The 17,692-nt window shown below is 41.7% G+C and overlaps 1 protein-coding gene across 5 annotated transcripts in view; it reads right to left on the reverse strand.

The window, feature by feature from the left end:
- The window catches only part of TENM1 (teneurin transmembrane protein 1), a 775,104-nt gene that overhangs the window by 25,277 nt on the left and 732,135 nt on the right, over window positions 1-17,692 (reverse strand). For all 5 annotated transcript variants that reach the window (XM_071442431.1, XM_071442433.1, XM_071442434.1 and 2 more), the window contains 2 exons: window positions 4,632-4,998; window positions 2,343-2,853 (listed from right to left, as the gene is read on the reverse strand). In XM_071442431.1, coding sequence (XP_071298532.1) covers window positions 2,343-2,853; window positions 4,632-4,998 — 878 coding nt within the window. The remainder of the gene's footprint in view (window positions 1-2,342; window positions 2,854-4,631; window positions 4,999-17,692) is intronic.

The raw sequence follows: 17,692 nt of genomic DNA on the forward strand, positions 1-17,692 counted from the left end.
TTCAAAGTTGCTCTTAGTTCCAATGCTACATTCTCACAGTGCTCACAAGCAATTCATATAAACCCTTCAAAAATTCTAATTTTCAAACTGAAATTGGCTGTCAGTACAGAATGTGACCTCCCTGGAAAACAGTATCTGGGTAAAAGATAACTAAGGCCATCATAGTCCATGACCTATTCATGGTAGCAGGTGAGCAGCATCTCCTGAAAGCACAACTATTCAGCACAGAGGTAATTACAGTCTACTGTCTCTCTGACTGGAGCAGATCAAGTGACATTCTGCATTTCAGCCATTGAGGAATTTGTAATGTATTATGAAAATGACATAATACATTGGATTGAATATAAATATTAATGACATGATTTTATTTAACTGATATTATTTAATTTTGTTGCTGTTTTTGCAATGCTAAAGCTGTAATTCTGTTAATTTTCCCTGACTGATGTAGGCTGGCAGGAGTGTGTGGCCATGCAAAGCCTGGACAACTTGAAGCATTGGTGAGGACAGTGTTACCCAGCCTGTAGTTAAAGCTGGGAAAGTATGTAAAACTGTTTAATTTAGCAAAATTTCTTTGTGTTAATCATATACATCATATAAATCCTCCCAAGGTACAGGTACTTCTTAATGAATAAATCTATCCTACACACTGCAGGAGGCAGTTGCAAGCAGGTAAAGTCCTTTAAAAGATCTTTCAGCACTTGAGCCCTACTTTGAAAAGAGGACCAAGCAACAGTATAGCAAGAGCAATAGAAATGGTTTATGCTCAGGGTCAGTGGGACAGAGTAAGAATGCCAGGACTGAAAGGCACATGACTAAAAATAATCTGCTCTCCTAAGCTCTAACAATCAAGGCCCTGCTACAAGGCCTGCTGTTCAGCATTTTAATAGACATGGAGTTAACTGTAAAGGCTCTTTGAAAGTGTCATTGGTCCGTGGTCTGGACTGACATCATCATCAAGTGAGGATATAAATGGCCAACTCTCAGCACTGAAATTATTAAAAAGAAGCATACATACATTTACAGTCAGTTCTGTTTATAAAAGGTGACTCTGATCAGTATTTAAACAGCACCAGGTATCAGTGAGTTTGTGTTGTTGCAAGAGAGTAGAAATTTCAATCAACAGATGTTTGATAATGGTAACTGAACCAGGAAGATCCTGTATGCTTTTGTTTCCCAGCTACTGTAAAAAAGGCCCTCTCGAATGGCTTATACTTATGCCCACCCTATTAATTTAGTCTTTGGCAGAATAACAGAGAACAGGATGAAGAAACATCCTGTTGAATAAAAACCCACACACACTAGGCAGCATTTTCACCGCTTTTATCCTACTTTCATTTGAAGAAATTATAATTCTAAAAACCTGTAATGACAGGGACTCAACTACCTCTCCAGGTGACTCAGGCAGTAACTCACTTCTTATCAATGTGTTTTTTTGTTCCAATCTCACCTAGATGGGTTTCGTTTTAGTTTTTGTCCATAAACTCCTATGCTCTACAGAAAATAGGTACTATTATCCTCCTTAAGGACTCAGAACTAGGGACAGGATTTCCATCCAGCATTTGTTCCATCCTCAAACAGGGATTAGGACAATTAATTACAAATAATGAGAAATCCTGATACAAGGCACCTCTTTGTAAATCAAAAATGAGCTTTTTCTTGGGTTGTTCTTTTTCTGGGACCAGACTGGGATGTCCTGACTCCATCTTTAATTATCTTGTCTTGCTTTTTAGAAGTTCTGTCAATGGTCTTGTTTATGAAGCCTTCCCTACTCCCCTTATAAACAGCCTTTTGCTATTATATATCCTTTTGCTATTATTAAATATCTTCCTCCCCTGCTGGTAGAGACAAGCTCACTCTTGTCTTTGGATATTCTTTCCACTGATATTCTCAATTTCCTTTGCAACACCCTGTTCCCTGATGAGTATGCTAATTTTCCCCTTTTTGCCTTCTTCGGGAATTTTGCAAATTCCTGATTCATATCACAACTTGCCTGTACCACTTAAGCTACAAAAAAAAAAAAAAATCTCATCTTTTCATTTAGAGAAACAGATTCATAACAAGAAAGTGCAAATAAAGTGTAATTTCAGGCAATTTCTGCTGCACTTAACAGGCACTGTGCACAGAGATTTTACATATGACAGGTTTAGGCACCTAAGAAACAGCAGTGCTTCATTTTAAAAGCTTGTGCAACAGCACTGCTTGTCCTGTCTCACACAGTGTTAGTAGCAGGGTGTCTTTTTAAATGGCTAGAACTGTCTAAGAAAGTTTTAGTGCTCATATATAAGTTTCAGTCCTCATAAAACAGGACTCCTTGCACCAGGCATTTAATGTTGTGGACTCACTCATAGACAGTTGTCCATCCGTTCTCATCGCTCTTGGTTGCTAAAAGCCCCGTGTTTCCAGGATATGTCATCAGGGCCAGGTTGTATCCTTGGGCATAGACCCTTTTCAGAACCCCATTGCTGCTGATGGTGAGCCAGTAGACCTGGCCCCCTGGCACCACCACCCAGAGGGGCAGCCCGCTGGTGTCCCTGCGGATGTGCACCGAGTTCCCGTTGCTGCTGGTGATGGTGGCCACGTCCCCGTCGCCGCTGTAGGAGAAGTTGTAGATGTAGTCCCTGGTGATGAGGTTGAGCGTGTGCAGGTGGGTGCCGTTGATGGTGAACTGGTAGAGCTCCTGGTCGGCGGGCGAGGCGATCTCGTACAGGCTGGAGTCGCTGAGGTGAGCCCTGTTGCGGCTCACGGCGCGGATGCGCACGTTGCCCAGGTCCGCCACGTACAGCGTGTCGTCGGGAGACACCGCGAGGGAGGAAGGTGCTTTCAGCCTTGCATCTTTGGCGTATCCGCCATCACCTGGAGGAGAAATGGGAATTTTAGCGATCTCTAATGCCCTTGTTAAGCTGATCTTCTTAAGCCTGACACGCTGCTTCTCTGCAGTATCATTTACAGGTCAATAAAACAATATCCTCTTCCAACTAATTAAATCCCTATTATCTAAGGTTGGTGCAATTCTAAATTAGTCTCAGTGAAGACAAACAGGAATATAAATTATCTAATTCACAGCATTTTTGCTGAGTCCCAAATCCTGCTGTTCAGGAAAGCTTTAATGCAGAATTGTGAAAGAAAAGACTGTGATACCTGAAGTTTCATTCCCTACTTACTGTCTGTTGGCATGTTGTTAAAGTAGAATTGTGTTGTAAACAAAAAGAAAATAAAACCCAGTAATTCAGCTAAAATGACACTGAAAGAAAGATTAGCTTATACTTATTAAAGACTCAACACTGCAGGAAAACAAAATCAGAACAGTAGCCAAAAAGCGCCTTGAGAAACAATCCCTTTCAATATCTCTTGACAATTTACTTGATTTGTGTCATTTAAAGTTTCAAAAGGATTTTTACATTATCATGGTCTGTATGTGTCTATCAAAATGAGTTTACATGAGCAGGATTTCCTGTAAATAGCAAGAAAGCATATTAAAACCTCACTCTTAGGGAAAACCACATTACTGTGTGTATTTCTCTACTTCTCCTGACTGAGTCAAGAAATTGCTGGAGTGTTTGAGCACACCCTATGCTTCCTTGGAAATGGAAAAATCAGTGGATCTTTCTGCCAAGCTGACCCTGCCTTTCACCAAACCAGGCTGGCACAATCATTATATTTGCCACAGTTTTTTTCATTTTTCAGCACTGAGACTAGTTTTCCTCAATAGGAATATGGTCCAGGATTCTGTTCCTCACTGATCTCCTGCAGCCACTGCTAAAGCTGGCAGCACTCGGCAATGCACAGGAGCCTTTGATTATCATCACAATGCTGGGTCAGTAACCCACCTTCTGTGGAAGACCATTTGCATTTTTTCCTCTCTGTTCTTGACATACTTAATGTTTTCGTGTCAGTAATTAACCTTTTACTTGAAATGAGAGGCTTAAGAATTATGATGACATTATTATGGAGCTGAACATGGCGGTTCTTAGAGATGACAAGGTGGCAACATACTGCACACCTCTGTATGGGAATGCTGCCCTTTGTTCCATTATGTTTTTATGAAATAAAAGAGCCAAACTTTGTTTTGGTGCACGCAGGGGAGAGTGGTTGTGTTGCTGAGAATGTCCAGCAGTGCAGTGCAGGTCTGGAATTAATTCCAGTTTAAAACACACAAAGAAAAAGAAATTCTGCACAGTATATGTTTGCACCATTTTTCTGGTGGTGCAGTATGACATGAGTGATGAGAAGGCATAAGCTGGTGTTTTGCACTTTATATGAAACCTCTTGCTGAGCAGGGCTGCCTGTTCCAGTAGCATTTAGGTACAATTTGGTACCACCTTCAACAGGGGCAAATGCAGCTTTGACAAATGACACAGCGAGGCAGATCTGGAAGTAATTCTGAACAGTGTGTAATCACTGTATCAAAAGAGAAAAAGCCTGCACCATCCTGAAGTTCCTCCAGTGGCATTGGAAGACTCGCATCTCAGAAGTGAATGGATTAAATTCCTGAAGATCTGCTGATAAGGTTTTGGGCTTTCCAAGGAAACCCAGTCACTGCTTGTCTCTCCCTCCCTTGTTACTTTGCTGATCTGAAGCTTTATCAGAGAATCCCAACAGATGACAGACAGAAGTAAAAAGCATCTCCTTACCTGAAAAACAATCACAATTGGGATCAATCTTGCAGTCACAATCTGACGGGGCTCCAGCAATGACAGAGATTTCCCCGTTGGTGGTGACCTGCTGGATGCGGTTGATTTTCCTCTCGTCGGTCTCGGCGATGTAGAGGACGCCGCTGTGGGACACGGCGATGGCGCGGGCAGACTCCAGGGTGGAGTGGATGGCCACCTTGCTGACCAGGAAATGGTCGATGCCGGGCACCTGGCAGTGGATGGGGCGCCCCGCGATGATCCGCACGCGCCGGCTCTCGGAGATCTGCAGGACTATGTTGTTGTCCAGGACATAGAGGGAGTTGTCCAGAGGGTTCACTGTCAGGTCTGTTGGCCACTCTAACCGCACCTGGAACAAACATAAAAGGGAAAGCAGGCAAAAAAGGGAAGGAGAATGATTAGGGCAGTACGGCAGTTTTATTTAACCATCTCTGATCACATCATCAGGACGCCTGGCGGATCCTCTCAGCACTGATTCTCTAGTACCTTTATTTAGGTTTGGAACAAATTTCAACAAGTATACTCTTTTCTGAGGTCCCACTCCAGTGTGGAACAAAATGTGATTTGAAAAGTAATTTAGCACCCTCTGAGAGGTATTTGCACAAGTCCATTAAAGCAGGAACTTTATTACACCTATGCAGTCATGCAAATAAAAACACACACTTCATGTCATGCAACATCAGCCAGAAAATTTTTTAGGTCTGAATGTTATTGTTTCAAGGTTGCAGTCAATGCTGGCAGAGTGGAGAACAGTGAGAGGTTGTCAATGTCGTGACACTTTAATTGCCTGTTAGCACAAAAGGAAAATGACATAGCAGAAGAGTAGGACTCATTTCCACTGTTATTTACTAAGCAAGAAATGTTTATAAGACTTATATGCTACAAGAAATACTAGCTTAATTCTTCGTAGCAAAATAATACACCAATATATCTTACTTTGTATGATAATGCAGCCAAGCTTAATTATTTATAATGATTTTGCTTTGTGAATTCATTATTTCAGTCATGGAATAAGTAAATTTGTCATACTTAAGGGCAGCTTTTTGCCTTTCTCCATGCAGGTGAGAGTGCTGACCAAAGAAGTTTCAAACCAAGCTGGAGGAAATGGCTGAAGAATGACCTCACTCAAAAGGTATCACTCTGATACCTTTTGCATTGTGATCTGGAGGAATTAAACATGCTTCAAATTAAAAGTGGGGCTCCCTGTCAACCTGAAAGGCAACGAGTACACAGGCTGCTGATTACAGCATGTGCTGTCCGGAGCTTCAAACTCCTTCTGCTGAGAAAGGCATTGCAGGACTGCTGAACTAGGAAACAACAACAGAGCAGGCTGGTCCCTGTCCCCAGCTCATGCCAGTGGAAGATTTGGATTCCAGGTTGTCTCTGGAAAGGTCAGAAAACAACTGAGCCCCTGGGATTGCAAGAGATCATATTTAGGTCTGTCTCAGGATGCTTTACTTGTTATCCTTCATGAAGAGATGGCTGCTTTTATCTGAGTGGAATTTTTCTGGTCTAAATATTTCAATCATCAGAAGACAATAATTACCAGCCTAAAATGTGACTGTTTTATATGCTTTATATGCCACAGAAGCTTTTACTATTTCACTTATTCTCACTTTGATGCTGGTTTTGCTCATTTTTCCACTGTGCTAATTAAAAGCATTATGAGTGCAGAGACTGCTGATGCTACCACAATGCTCAATGCCATATGCTAGAGTGTGTGGCCATCAGCAGCCACCTGCCTGCCTGGGGTCAGCTCAGCACCAGGCTGGAGGCCAAGTCTCTCCCTTCCTCAAGCAGCAGTATTTCCTGAATCATCTCATTTCCAGAAGTGCATTGCTGGTTTGGTAAGTGATGTTTTAATAATGTGAGGAGGGCACTGTGGCTGCTGTGTCTCATCTTGTGTGGGTACCACACCATTACAAAGGTTCACAGAGCAATCCCACTCCTCCTTGTGCCTAGGCCTTTTGGCCAGGCAGCATCATAACTGGCATTAAGATTAATGCTCTTGGGCTCAAGATTTCTTCTGAACCATGTGGTGGAGTCCCTCCAAATGATGCTAAATGTGGTGAAGCAGTTGGAAACAGATTCCTCCCATAGCAGTGCTAATTTCTGTGCACGTGTGACTGCCTGGGTTCCACCCACTGCTCTGAGGCTGGTTTGCACACCACTGTTAGCTCTTGCTTCAGCTGAGAGCTCACTGGGACACCAAATAAAACTCTTCACTTAACAGAAAAATCTCTACATGGTTTTCTCCAAGAAGCTTGGGAAAAACCATATTTGCAATGCACCTTTTAATGCAGAATGATTGCTTTTCCTTCCAAAGTAGATGGATTAGTTTTAATGGCAAATAGACACCTTCAACTTTAGGGCCTCCACAGATGGCATTGCTGTAAAAATAATCTTTGATTATCTGCAACTAGATTATTCACAATTAAAAATCTGGGACAAAACAATCTATTTTACCATAATGACCTTGCCTAGCACCTGCCATGTTTTGATAGCTGGTTTTCTTTTTTGGACCAGCTAGACTGCCTTTGCCCAGCAAATAATGTGAATTTCTCCTGCTGTGAAGGTATGTCTGGCATCCTGCAGATAAACAGGGACTGGTGTGGGCCTAGAAAACTTTTTCTCTGGTTTATTTGAGGTGGATTTGGTTTACTGAAATAGAAGAAACTCTTATGCAGTTGCACATTTCACTTGAAGCAATGTGCCTAAAGCTTAACAGCTGTTAACTGCGAGCATATTTGCTTTCATACTGCTCACATCTGAAAAACTAGCTGCAGTGAGGTAAAAATAAATAAAATTTTAGTTGGATACATCCAAACAATTTTTGTTACTACACCAGAACGGCTGCCCAGCTCTCTGCTCTGCAAAGCTAACTGAAAGTTATTCCTACAGCTTCCCTTCTGCAGTTTAAAGCAGTTATGGATGTATCCCTGCTTAAATTTCATCTGAAATATTGAAGGTAGCATACACCTGTCTGGAGACTGCAGCATAAAAACCAGCTGCTGCACACTGCAAGCTTGTGCTGGTCAAATTGGAGGGAGAAAAAAGGTGAAATAGCTCAATTAAAATCAAACATACACAATAACACAAATCACTGAGCATTCCTAATCTGAACAAGAATTTCAGAGATTTAGATGAAATCTGCACTCTCTTGTCAGGATTAGCCTTCATGACATCTTAAAGTGGTGGAAGATGGGACTGCTGCTGCCCCACTCCATCCCTTCTCCCTGTGCAGTCCCCAGCAGCAAGGCCAGTTTATGTCTTCCTACAGAGAGCAGGTTCAGGACAGGTTGCTGGTAAAAAACTAATCACCTAAATCAGCTTAAGCTGAAGTGTAACTGCACCCTCAGGTTCACTGTTACCTTGAAAAGTCACTGGTTGTTTACTCCTCGTTAAAGCAAGCTGCCCTCTGGCAGCTTCTGTGACCAAACATCAGTTGTGCTTCATTCAAAGGTAATAAACATATTACAGAGAAGCACCTCGATTTTCATCTGATACCACTGTGCCTGCTACAAAGTTTTTCCAGACAAAACCTCAGTTAGAGTTAGAACATTCAATCAGTTAATATACCTTTAAATTTGAAGCAGTACTTCACAATTCTGTGTAAAAAAAGACTTTTCCATATATGTATATGTTTTTTGTAACTCAAAATTGGGCCAATTCCATTTTTTCTTATATTCAGTGGGGCTCTTTTTTTTTTTTTTTTTTTAAAGTGTTGAGCAGAAATGGCATTGCTGATTATCCCATTATAAACAACCAGCCAGGGTTTGTTTATTCATCACAGACTGAAATTTTCAGGTGACAATACAATTCTGATTTGGTTCATGGGAGACTTGAGTATATGCAATAGAAATCACTGACAAAACAAGTGAACCCTTGAGCAATGAGACTTTTTGCATATAAGTATTAACATGTCAGCTTTTCTGGGAATTCAGCATTTAACTGTTCACATAAAGACTCCAGCTATATCTAATAATTCATCTCTGGTTTGAGAAGGGCAAAATTAACATCCACCAGGTCTGGCTTTCTAATGTATTTTTTCATGTCAAGTGCTCTGGAAAACACAAAGTGCACTAAGGTGGCTTTAGTTTAAATGAATTTTCACTGGGAGATCTTACCATGGGCTGCAACATAGGCTGCAAAGGAATCTCTGCTCCAGCACCTGGAGCATCTCCTCCTCCTTCCTCGTTGACCTGGGTGTCTGCAGAGCTGTTCCTCTCACATATTCCCACTCCTCTCTCTTGAGGAGGTTTTTTTCTCCTTAGACACATCATCCCAGAGGTGTTAGCAGTGCTGCTAATGCCTTGGCCAGCCTTGGATCCACTGGACATGGGAGCTTCTCACAGAAGCCATCCCTGGGGCCCCCCTGCTAAAGCAAACCTTGCCACACAAAGCCACTCCATCCTCCCACAGCAAAGCTTGACAACTAAATTAAACAGCATGAGGTTTTTGCCCAATGGCACTGCTAGGAGACTCTACACATATACTTAACCATAGGTGTCTGTAGATGTACACACATCCACGGGTTAGTTTGTGAAGAACACTGCTTCACTTGTGGTTTTGCGCACATGGAGAAAACTTTCTGCACATTTTGCATGATGTTTGATGGCTGAGCCATTTTTGGTACTGTTTTAAACAAATCATATCAAACAATTTATACTGTTCATATCAAAGTAAGACAAGTAAAGAGTGAAAAATTTATCCTTGTCTGCAAATGCCAGTTTCAAGAGCTTAACTGTTTGGTTGTAGGGGTAAATTTCACTGGGATAAGTTTCATTTATCATGGATTAAAAGAAGCTGCATAAATCCCTAGAAAGGCTTCACCATTGCTTTGATTTCTTGCCATGCATTGCTTGTTTATTTTGATTCAATTTCACGTAACAGCATGAAATTCATGCCAAAATTTTTCTGATAGTCCTGACTGATGGATTACTTCCTATCTGTGCTGCTCAGCTTCAAGCACTTCTGTTTATGCTACTTCTGCCTTTCTTCAGCTCTATGATATGCACTTGCAGACCTGCTCATGGCCTCCTCTGTATTTCTCTTTTGCTGCTAACTTCCTTTTTAAATTTACTTTTATTTATCTTAAGAGTCATAGAATATCCTGAGAGGGATGGACCTGCATGTATCAAGTCCAACTCCTGACCTTGCACAGCACAGCCCCAAAAATCACACCACGTTCCTGAGGACATCATCCCAATGCTCCTTGAACTCTGTCAGGCTTGGTGCTATGAACCCTTCCCGGTTCTGGAGCCTGACCACCCTCTGGGTGAAGAACCTTTTCCTAATATCCAGCCTACATCTCTCCTGACACAGCTTCATGCCATTCCCATGGGTCCTATTTATACTCCAGATGTTGTTTCCAAACCCTTTTACTCACCACAACGTCCTTCTAAATGCATTTTTCTCTCTTCCTGCCTAAACCCTTCTTTCTCCTTCCTCCTGGAGAGAAGTGGCTCCAAAGAAGGGCTCACACAGGCAGGCCATTAGGAGTGAGCTGGTAGTTTACAAGGCTGAAGGAGACTGGTTCTGCCTCCCTGAACTCTTCACAGGATGTCTCACTACATATATTTCTCTCTATTTTTTTCCCTGTAGACAATCATGGATATTTTTTCATCATTTTCTGTCAGTTTGCTCTCACTCTGGGCTCTTCCTTTTGTTGACACTGACACTGTCAGCTCCCCTCATCAGCTTTGCTCCTTTATTAATGGCACACAGCAACACAATTTGGGTCCTGTGGTTTGACACTGGGGAACCCTTCCCTGTGGTGGGATTACAGCCTCATCCCACGCTGGAGGAGCCTTTGTGTCTCCTGCTTCTGATGCTGCATAGCATAAAATCCAGAATTTTACAGTTCAGCTGTAGCAGTCCCTGCCCTAGACTTCACAAATGTTGCTCTCTGCACCCACTGGTTCCCAGTGAAAAACTCAAATAAATGAGTTTTACAGCCTAATGGCTGCTGTTTTGTACCCTGGCCTGGGAAAGCAGCTGTGGCACATTTACAGATGCAGCTCAGAGGTCTGAGGCCACCAGTTTTCCAGGATCTTGGCTCAGAGAATCTCCCTGCCAACCTGCTTTTGCTGTCAATTATTTCCAGCTGATGAGGGACCTGCTGCAGAAATATGAAGGAAAAGCACCACTTCAACAGTTTTCACTGCCTGTCTTTGCTTGCCACAAGACTTGCTGTGCTCTCATTTCCCAGCTCTCTTCTTGTTTCATAATTTCCTGTTATTTTTTACTGCTTCACAACTTCCAAGACTGTATCTGGGGTCTAGTAAATCGATAGGAAAAGTTGATTTCTATGGGGACGGTTTTCAAATCGTCCTTATTTAACAATAGAGGGAATATTATCCAGTGTCACATAAGCACACTGACTATAAAAATCAATGGGACTTAGATTGCTAAGCCATTTAAGTCTGCTTAAATATGGTACCCATGGTTTACACAGGCTGTGAAAGGAACACTTTGTTAAATGCCCAGAAGGAATTTATGAAGTATTTAGAACAGACTGGTACCTCAGAGAGGAGGAATCTTGGACTCTTCAATTAAACTATCTCAAAATAGACCATGAATTTGAATCTAACCCAAACATGTCTCCAGTGCTGGAGTGGGAATAGATGTCCTCCAAACATGCTGCTGCAGGTAATTTGCACAGCCAAAAGGAGGGAATGGGACCAGGTGGAAATCTAGCTAATAACAGGACTGGCTCCATTCTGCCTCACTTTGTAACTCACGGTTCCAGGTCCTGGGGCTTGTCAGACAAGATGGCACAAAAGTGGGGTTGCATAAATCTTGAGTTTTGGCTTCATCTCTCTGTTTTGGGCTCAGAAGTTCTGGATACAGAAAGCCAGTGTGCTGCCAATGCAGATAAGGGAAAGGAGTATCTGGAAAAGCTTTAATTGAGACAGTAATTAAGAGCTGTTTGAGAACAGTGAGGGGCTGGAGCTAGCATGTTATTGTGTCTTTCGTTTCCAATAACTGCTGAGGTTCATAAAAGCATCTGGCCTGAAAACTGAGAGGATGAAAGGATACATAAAGTGAAATTTCCAAAACTGAAAAAGGCAAACCCCCTGCCTTTCAGCAACACCAGCCACTGTGAATATATCACCTAAATACTCAGACTCTTCCCTGAATTCTGAATGAAACTCATAATGAAAATTTAAATTAAATTCTTGAAATTAAAACTTCCTGCAGATTTGTGCTCAAGAAACTGTGTGCCTCTGCAGGATCTTCACCTCTGACAACTCCAGGGATGGCAGAAAGCAGGACTGGGGGCAGAGAAGGATGAGGAGCTGCTGCCAGGTTTCCAGTTGAGATGTGGGAGCCAAAACTGCTCCTCAGCCAGCTCAGGGCTGTGAAACACATTCCCACAAGGATCAGAACAAATGCCAACTCCACAGCTTTCACAAGAAAATACAAATCCACTTCTGTGGTTTAAGCCTTCCCTTAAGAGTTAAACTCACAAATACAACTTCTGCAAGGGAAAGAAAATAGGATGGGAAAAATAGCTATCCTGAAATTCATACTTAGGGCAGAGCATCTTCTATGGCAAATTCCTACAACATTAGGCAAGTCAATAGTAACAGCTTTTTAAAATCCATTGTAAGAGTGAACTAAACATTTACTAAATTTTAGCAGAGAGTTAAAGCAAAATAGCTACAGAAAAGTTTCATGATTACATTTAAATTATACGTTTTTTTCTTCATGGATATAAAAAATGGTAGGCAGAAAACCCAACAGAAGTAATTTGAGTTCTTACTTTTACAGAAATTAGCACGAAGATCAATTGTTATCACAAGATGATTTTCTGCAACTAATCTTTCACAAGTATTTACACAATAGGTCTTTCAACTGAGGAAAATAAATGCAAACAAACTAACTGTGGTGCTGAACAGAAAGCAAACACATACTGCTGTAAGACTTCAAACAGCTAACAGAAAAAAAAAGGCACCTTGCATTTTGCAGAACAAACAAGACAACAGCATTCTGTGCAGCAACCCTTCAGTGTGAGCATTTGTATTGATTAAATGCAAGGAAATGCACTGGAGAATGTTTGATTCTAGTCTGAGACTGTAAGCAGGCACTCTGCTTTAAATTTCTGTCAGTTCAGGGCTTTGGTTACTGCTGTGATGCTTATTTGGATATGCATTGTCAGACTGTGCCAGAACGGCTTACAGGAATAACGTTTAAGACTAAAGTTTTTTAAGCAAAATTCAATAACTACCACTTGACTGAATAACATATCTCAAGCCTGTGATGGATTAACTTGGACATAGAAGGAGAGGCATTCTCTTTTCTTGCCTTCCAAAAAGGCTCTAGAAAAGAGATAGTAAAAGTGCACCCGAAAATAGTTTCACAACAGGTTCCTAATCAGATCAATCAACAGTTTTTGATTTTCAGTAGCTGAGTTCTAGATCTAGAAAGACACAGCATGGCTTCAGGGCTAGGAAGGCTGAAAGGGCTCCACAGAAATGCCAGGCAGGCTCTAAGAAAAAGCTCTAAAAGGCTTCCAAACTTCTCCAGGAGAGAGATCCAGTGGCTCTCTGGCCATGCTCCAGAAGCCATCATGGGTTCTCCTGCTCCTTAAGCTGTAGATCTAGAAAGGCTGCATACCTTAAAAAGTCCTAAATGCCTTCAGAATGATCCTCAACATCTCTAGTGAGGTCCTAAATATCTCTATGTCAGGCTTCCAGCAGCTTCTAGACCCAGAAAGCTAAAGGAATCCCTAGCAAGTTCTAGGTCTAGAAATGTCCTTTTAAATCTCTTCCTTATTCCTTCAAACCAAATTAAAAAAAAAAAAAAAAAAAAAGGAAATAGCATAAGTCCTTCTGGCTGACTGAAAGCATACAAAAATGATTTCACAATGAAATTAATTCCTTAGGACTAGACTACTTATACAAGTTTCAACCATTGGAACTCTTCTGATTCCCTAAATTTTTGGCACACCTTTTGTGAGCCACCCAACAGATTTATAGCTTATGGTTACAATAGCAAAAATCACATTGTTTTTATTACCACTATTGATATGACAAAGAATTTTAATTCTGAAGTGGCAAGAAAAAAGAAATAAAAATGTAGTATATATGGATGGAGGACCTAAAGGGTTTTACATCATATCATGACTTTGCCTGGTTCTCACTGGAGACAACTACACACTGTTCAGTTTCCCATTTTTCTTTGAGCAGTTGATTGAATGGCTATTGAGTGATGTTCAGACATTTATGATTTCCTGCAATGTGACCTACATTGCTAAACTTCATAAATTTATTCTCCAAGGCAGTGTATCATTTTGCATGCCATACTCATCCCAAAGGAAGCTATCAGCAGGAGATGAGGCCCAGTTTATAAAAGCTCAATGTCCTTCAGACACTTTCAACTAATTTGTTTGTAAATGTGCTATTGTCAGAGTAACATACTGTATAAAACATCTATCATTCTGTTTACAGCTCTCTGTGACCTGAACTCCATCATGCACAGCTTTAAGAACACCCTCTCTGTGGCACACTACAAATGGGTAGAACCCATTTCTGTCCTGACGTTTGCAATTTTTTCCCTCCACTGACACGGTGTCTTTTCATTACTTTTTTCCTTGGCACAGCCAATGGTAGAAAAGATGCTGCAGCAAACATGGTATCATGGAGAGGTGAACTCAGGCATTCTTAGCTGTCACTGCCCAGGCTGCAGCTCCTGCCATGGTACTTACTCTGACCAAGCCAATGCAAGAGTTTCCATCCCTGCAGTGTGACATCTCTGCAGGACAGATCACCTCTGGTGCCCTCAAACTCCAGACTTGTGACAACCCATTTGCTTGTCACTCCCCTGGCCCCCTCCCTAAAAAACAGCTGTGCAACATTTCCAAATGGCCAAACCAGAATACAGCATGCAATCCAAAAGGTTTGGAACAGAGGCAGTAAAGACAGCTCCACACAGAGCTCAGTCACTAGTGTTATGCACTTCGTAACACAAAAAACCTGTTACAGCTGTGGGAGGTCCTTTGGCCCATAAATATGTGAAGGACTGCTTGGTGAGAGGAGGAAAGCAACGTGCACACAGTTCTAGTCCTGACAATTTTAAAAACCATGGCTAAAGTAGGAACTGCCTCCATCAAAATAGCTGTTTCTTAAATCACAGGCAAACCTTGCTAGTGGATGTGGATGAACCACTGGGTTAAAACAGAAGGAGGGACATTGCCTGCTTGGCTTGGCTCTGCATCTTCCCTTCAACACCCACATTCTCTTTTCAGCAGACTGGCTTGGGGCTTGGAGCCCAGGAGGGCAGGGACCAGCTTTCACTATCTGATTAGTTATGGTAGCTCTGCAGTGTAGGGAGAAACCACCACACCTGCATGTATACAGACACAGTTAAATATGCATATATAGATAATAGATTAGGTATCAGTATCTCCTTCATGCTTACATTTTGTCCATTATGTCTCTGCAACAGATGAAAAAAGACAGATGCAGTAACCAATGTATCTCAACACATTGCAGACTCCCACCAGTCTGACAAAGTTGTGCTGAACATTTTCTGCAGTGCAATTCAACACAGTAGAGATAATAATTTTCTGCCAAAAATAACTGATCCACTATACTCCATCGTACATATTTAGATAGAGAGATAACCAAAGGCTACTTGCACATGTGGAATAAAAGGGAGCTTTGAGAGATGCTGGTTGCTCATGAAAGCCTGACAGAAGAGCCCAAAATAAGACAGGCTTCTCATCTGGGAACCCATTCCCCAGGTGGCTAAGACAGAGTCAGGGGTTTGTGGAGCTGGGCAGTGTGACATGGGCAGAGAAAGTCTGGGGGTGGCAGGGCAGCTTGGACGAGCTGGTGGATGGTTTATGTGCAAGGGCTTTGAGCATGTGCAGGCAGCATTTGGTGAGCATGGAGGTTTCTTCTAGTTGGAAGGATGCATCTAAGAGCACCTGGACTCAGGGTTCAGCTGCCTCCTTCTCACCAGCCATGCAATTCTTACAGAAGATTTTTCCTTCTTGCAGTTGCTTATTAGAAACAAATTTTTTAAAAAAGGATTAAAACCTGTGTCTGTGTAGCAGGAAGTAAGAGGGAAGTCATGAGCAGAGTCTCCTTCACTTCCCCATCAGGTGTCTAATACTGCCTCAACAATCAAAGGAAAGGATGCAAGCGCTGGAGAGTTCATTAAAATGTACATAGTCTTTTACTCAGTCATAATGGATTATTTATGGCAGATAATTGAAATAAATTTCTGCTTTGCAGGTGCTCAATACAAACAGAATATCTGGGCTTTAAGAGAGAAATTGCAGTATGACTTCATCGGATGCTATCTTGTGTCTATGACTAATTTCAAATTCACTGATAGAATAATTTGATTGGAATATAAATTAGTTCTGACGAAACCAGTCTACTTTCTGTCTGATATTCAAAAAATGACATTGTACACCTCCAAGTTTGATTTATGAGCTCTCAGACTTTTTTTCACCTGCGGTTCTAATCCTATGAGCCTCTTTCCTCTCAGCTTCTGTTGAAGAGAGGCTACTTAGCTGATCCTGTACCCCTGGGAAAAGATATTTGCCCTTATACCCGAAGATCCTCTTTTAAAAAGGCTTTCAGCTTGGTTTTGCTTCGAAGTATGGATGCTAGTGACTGATTCTTCCTGCATATGCTATTATGGCTGGAACAGTTTTGTTACAGCTTCTGAAGAGTAACACTTAATTAATTGGAGGGACAGCTCATTTTTGAAAAGGTTTGAAAATGCCTCAGTGAAGACCTGTTCTGGTCTATTTCTCAGAAGCACATACTTTCTTGTGAGATACAGCTGCTCCTTACTGCACACTCACCTCTCACTACCCTTTCAATTAAGCTTGGCAAAGTCCTGGTTCCACTGAAGTCAGTGGCAAAACAGTTGCTGACTTTGCTGGGGCCACGACTTCCACTCCAGCAAAGCCAGAGAAGAAAGAACATGAAATTAAGCAGTAGAGTAAAAAGAAGCAGAGAACAAGATGACTTCATTTTGGAAAAAAAAACTAACAGCTTTGTGGGCTCCTTCATCCAGCAAGACCCAGAAAAAATAATAGAGTTCTTTTCTAAAAAGAAAAAAGCTCTGAAATTCTTCTGTAAGGGAAGACCACAAGTAAAATAAAAGGGCCTATTAACTGTTATTTCTGCTTTGTGTGTTTTTGTTCAGCAATTTGGAATATTTATGCTGCATTAATTACAGCTAGAATAATGTATCAAAAGACACAGTAGAGGACTAAAAGGAAAGGAAGAACAGGAGTGGTTTTGCAATACTTTGCTACAGTGAAAACACAGTTGTCCCTTTTTGATGGCACAATTAGAATATTGTGCATCTAATGTTAAAAGGTGCCTTTTCTTCTTTCTGCTTTTACAAGAATGCAGTTTATAATGGCAGGTACGTAAAGAAATATCTAAAGCAATGGTGCGTGTTCTGACCTACAATACTAATTAATTAATCAGCCTCATGTAATATTGCAGTTGCCCTGCAATATTCTATTCTCAACCTGGCTTAGAAGTACTTCAGCCTAAATCAATTTGGTTTTTTCTGGCAGCTCGCTTCCCCTGGTCTCACCCGGTCATCAGATCATATTTTTGTCTTTCACATATTTCTTTCCTTCTTCCAAATGTACCCAGTGAAAGTTCTGTTCAGGCTGTGCTTGCTCCGATGAGCAGACCCTCATTGCTGCTTTCAAGCGAGGTCACCATGTCCTGGGAGCTTTTTGTTCTGCTCAAAAGGCTCCACAATGCCACTGAAGCATATTGTGCCTGTGCAGATGCTGCTGGGGAGCGCCTGCAGCACTTGTGACTGCGGGAGCAATGTCAGCGTTTGCATTTTTGAGATATAGAATACATTTTCAAGCAATTCTGCTCATCTCACTCCTGCTTCCCAGCAGTCTGTCTCTCACTTCACTATTTCAAGTAGGTCATCAACAGCATCACTTATTACCCTCTCCCCTCTTCTCCATCATTCAAAGCAGGCTGTCCAGGACACAACATTCCTGCCATGCATGGGTCCCCTTTAAACCCTGTTCTAGAATT

The sequence above is a fragment of the Agelaius tricolor genome, unplaced genomic scaffold (assembly GCF_023055355.1).
Source record: "Agelaius tricolor isolate 1412-34295 unplaced genomic scaffold, bAgeTri1.0.p SCAF_17, whole genome shotgun sequence".
NCBI classification, from domain to species: Eukaryota; Metazoa; Chordata; class Aves; order Passeriformes; family Icteridae; genus Agelaius; species Agelaius tricolor.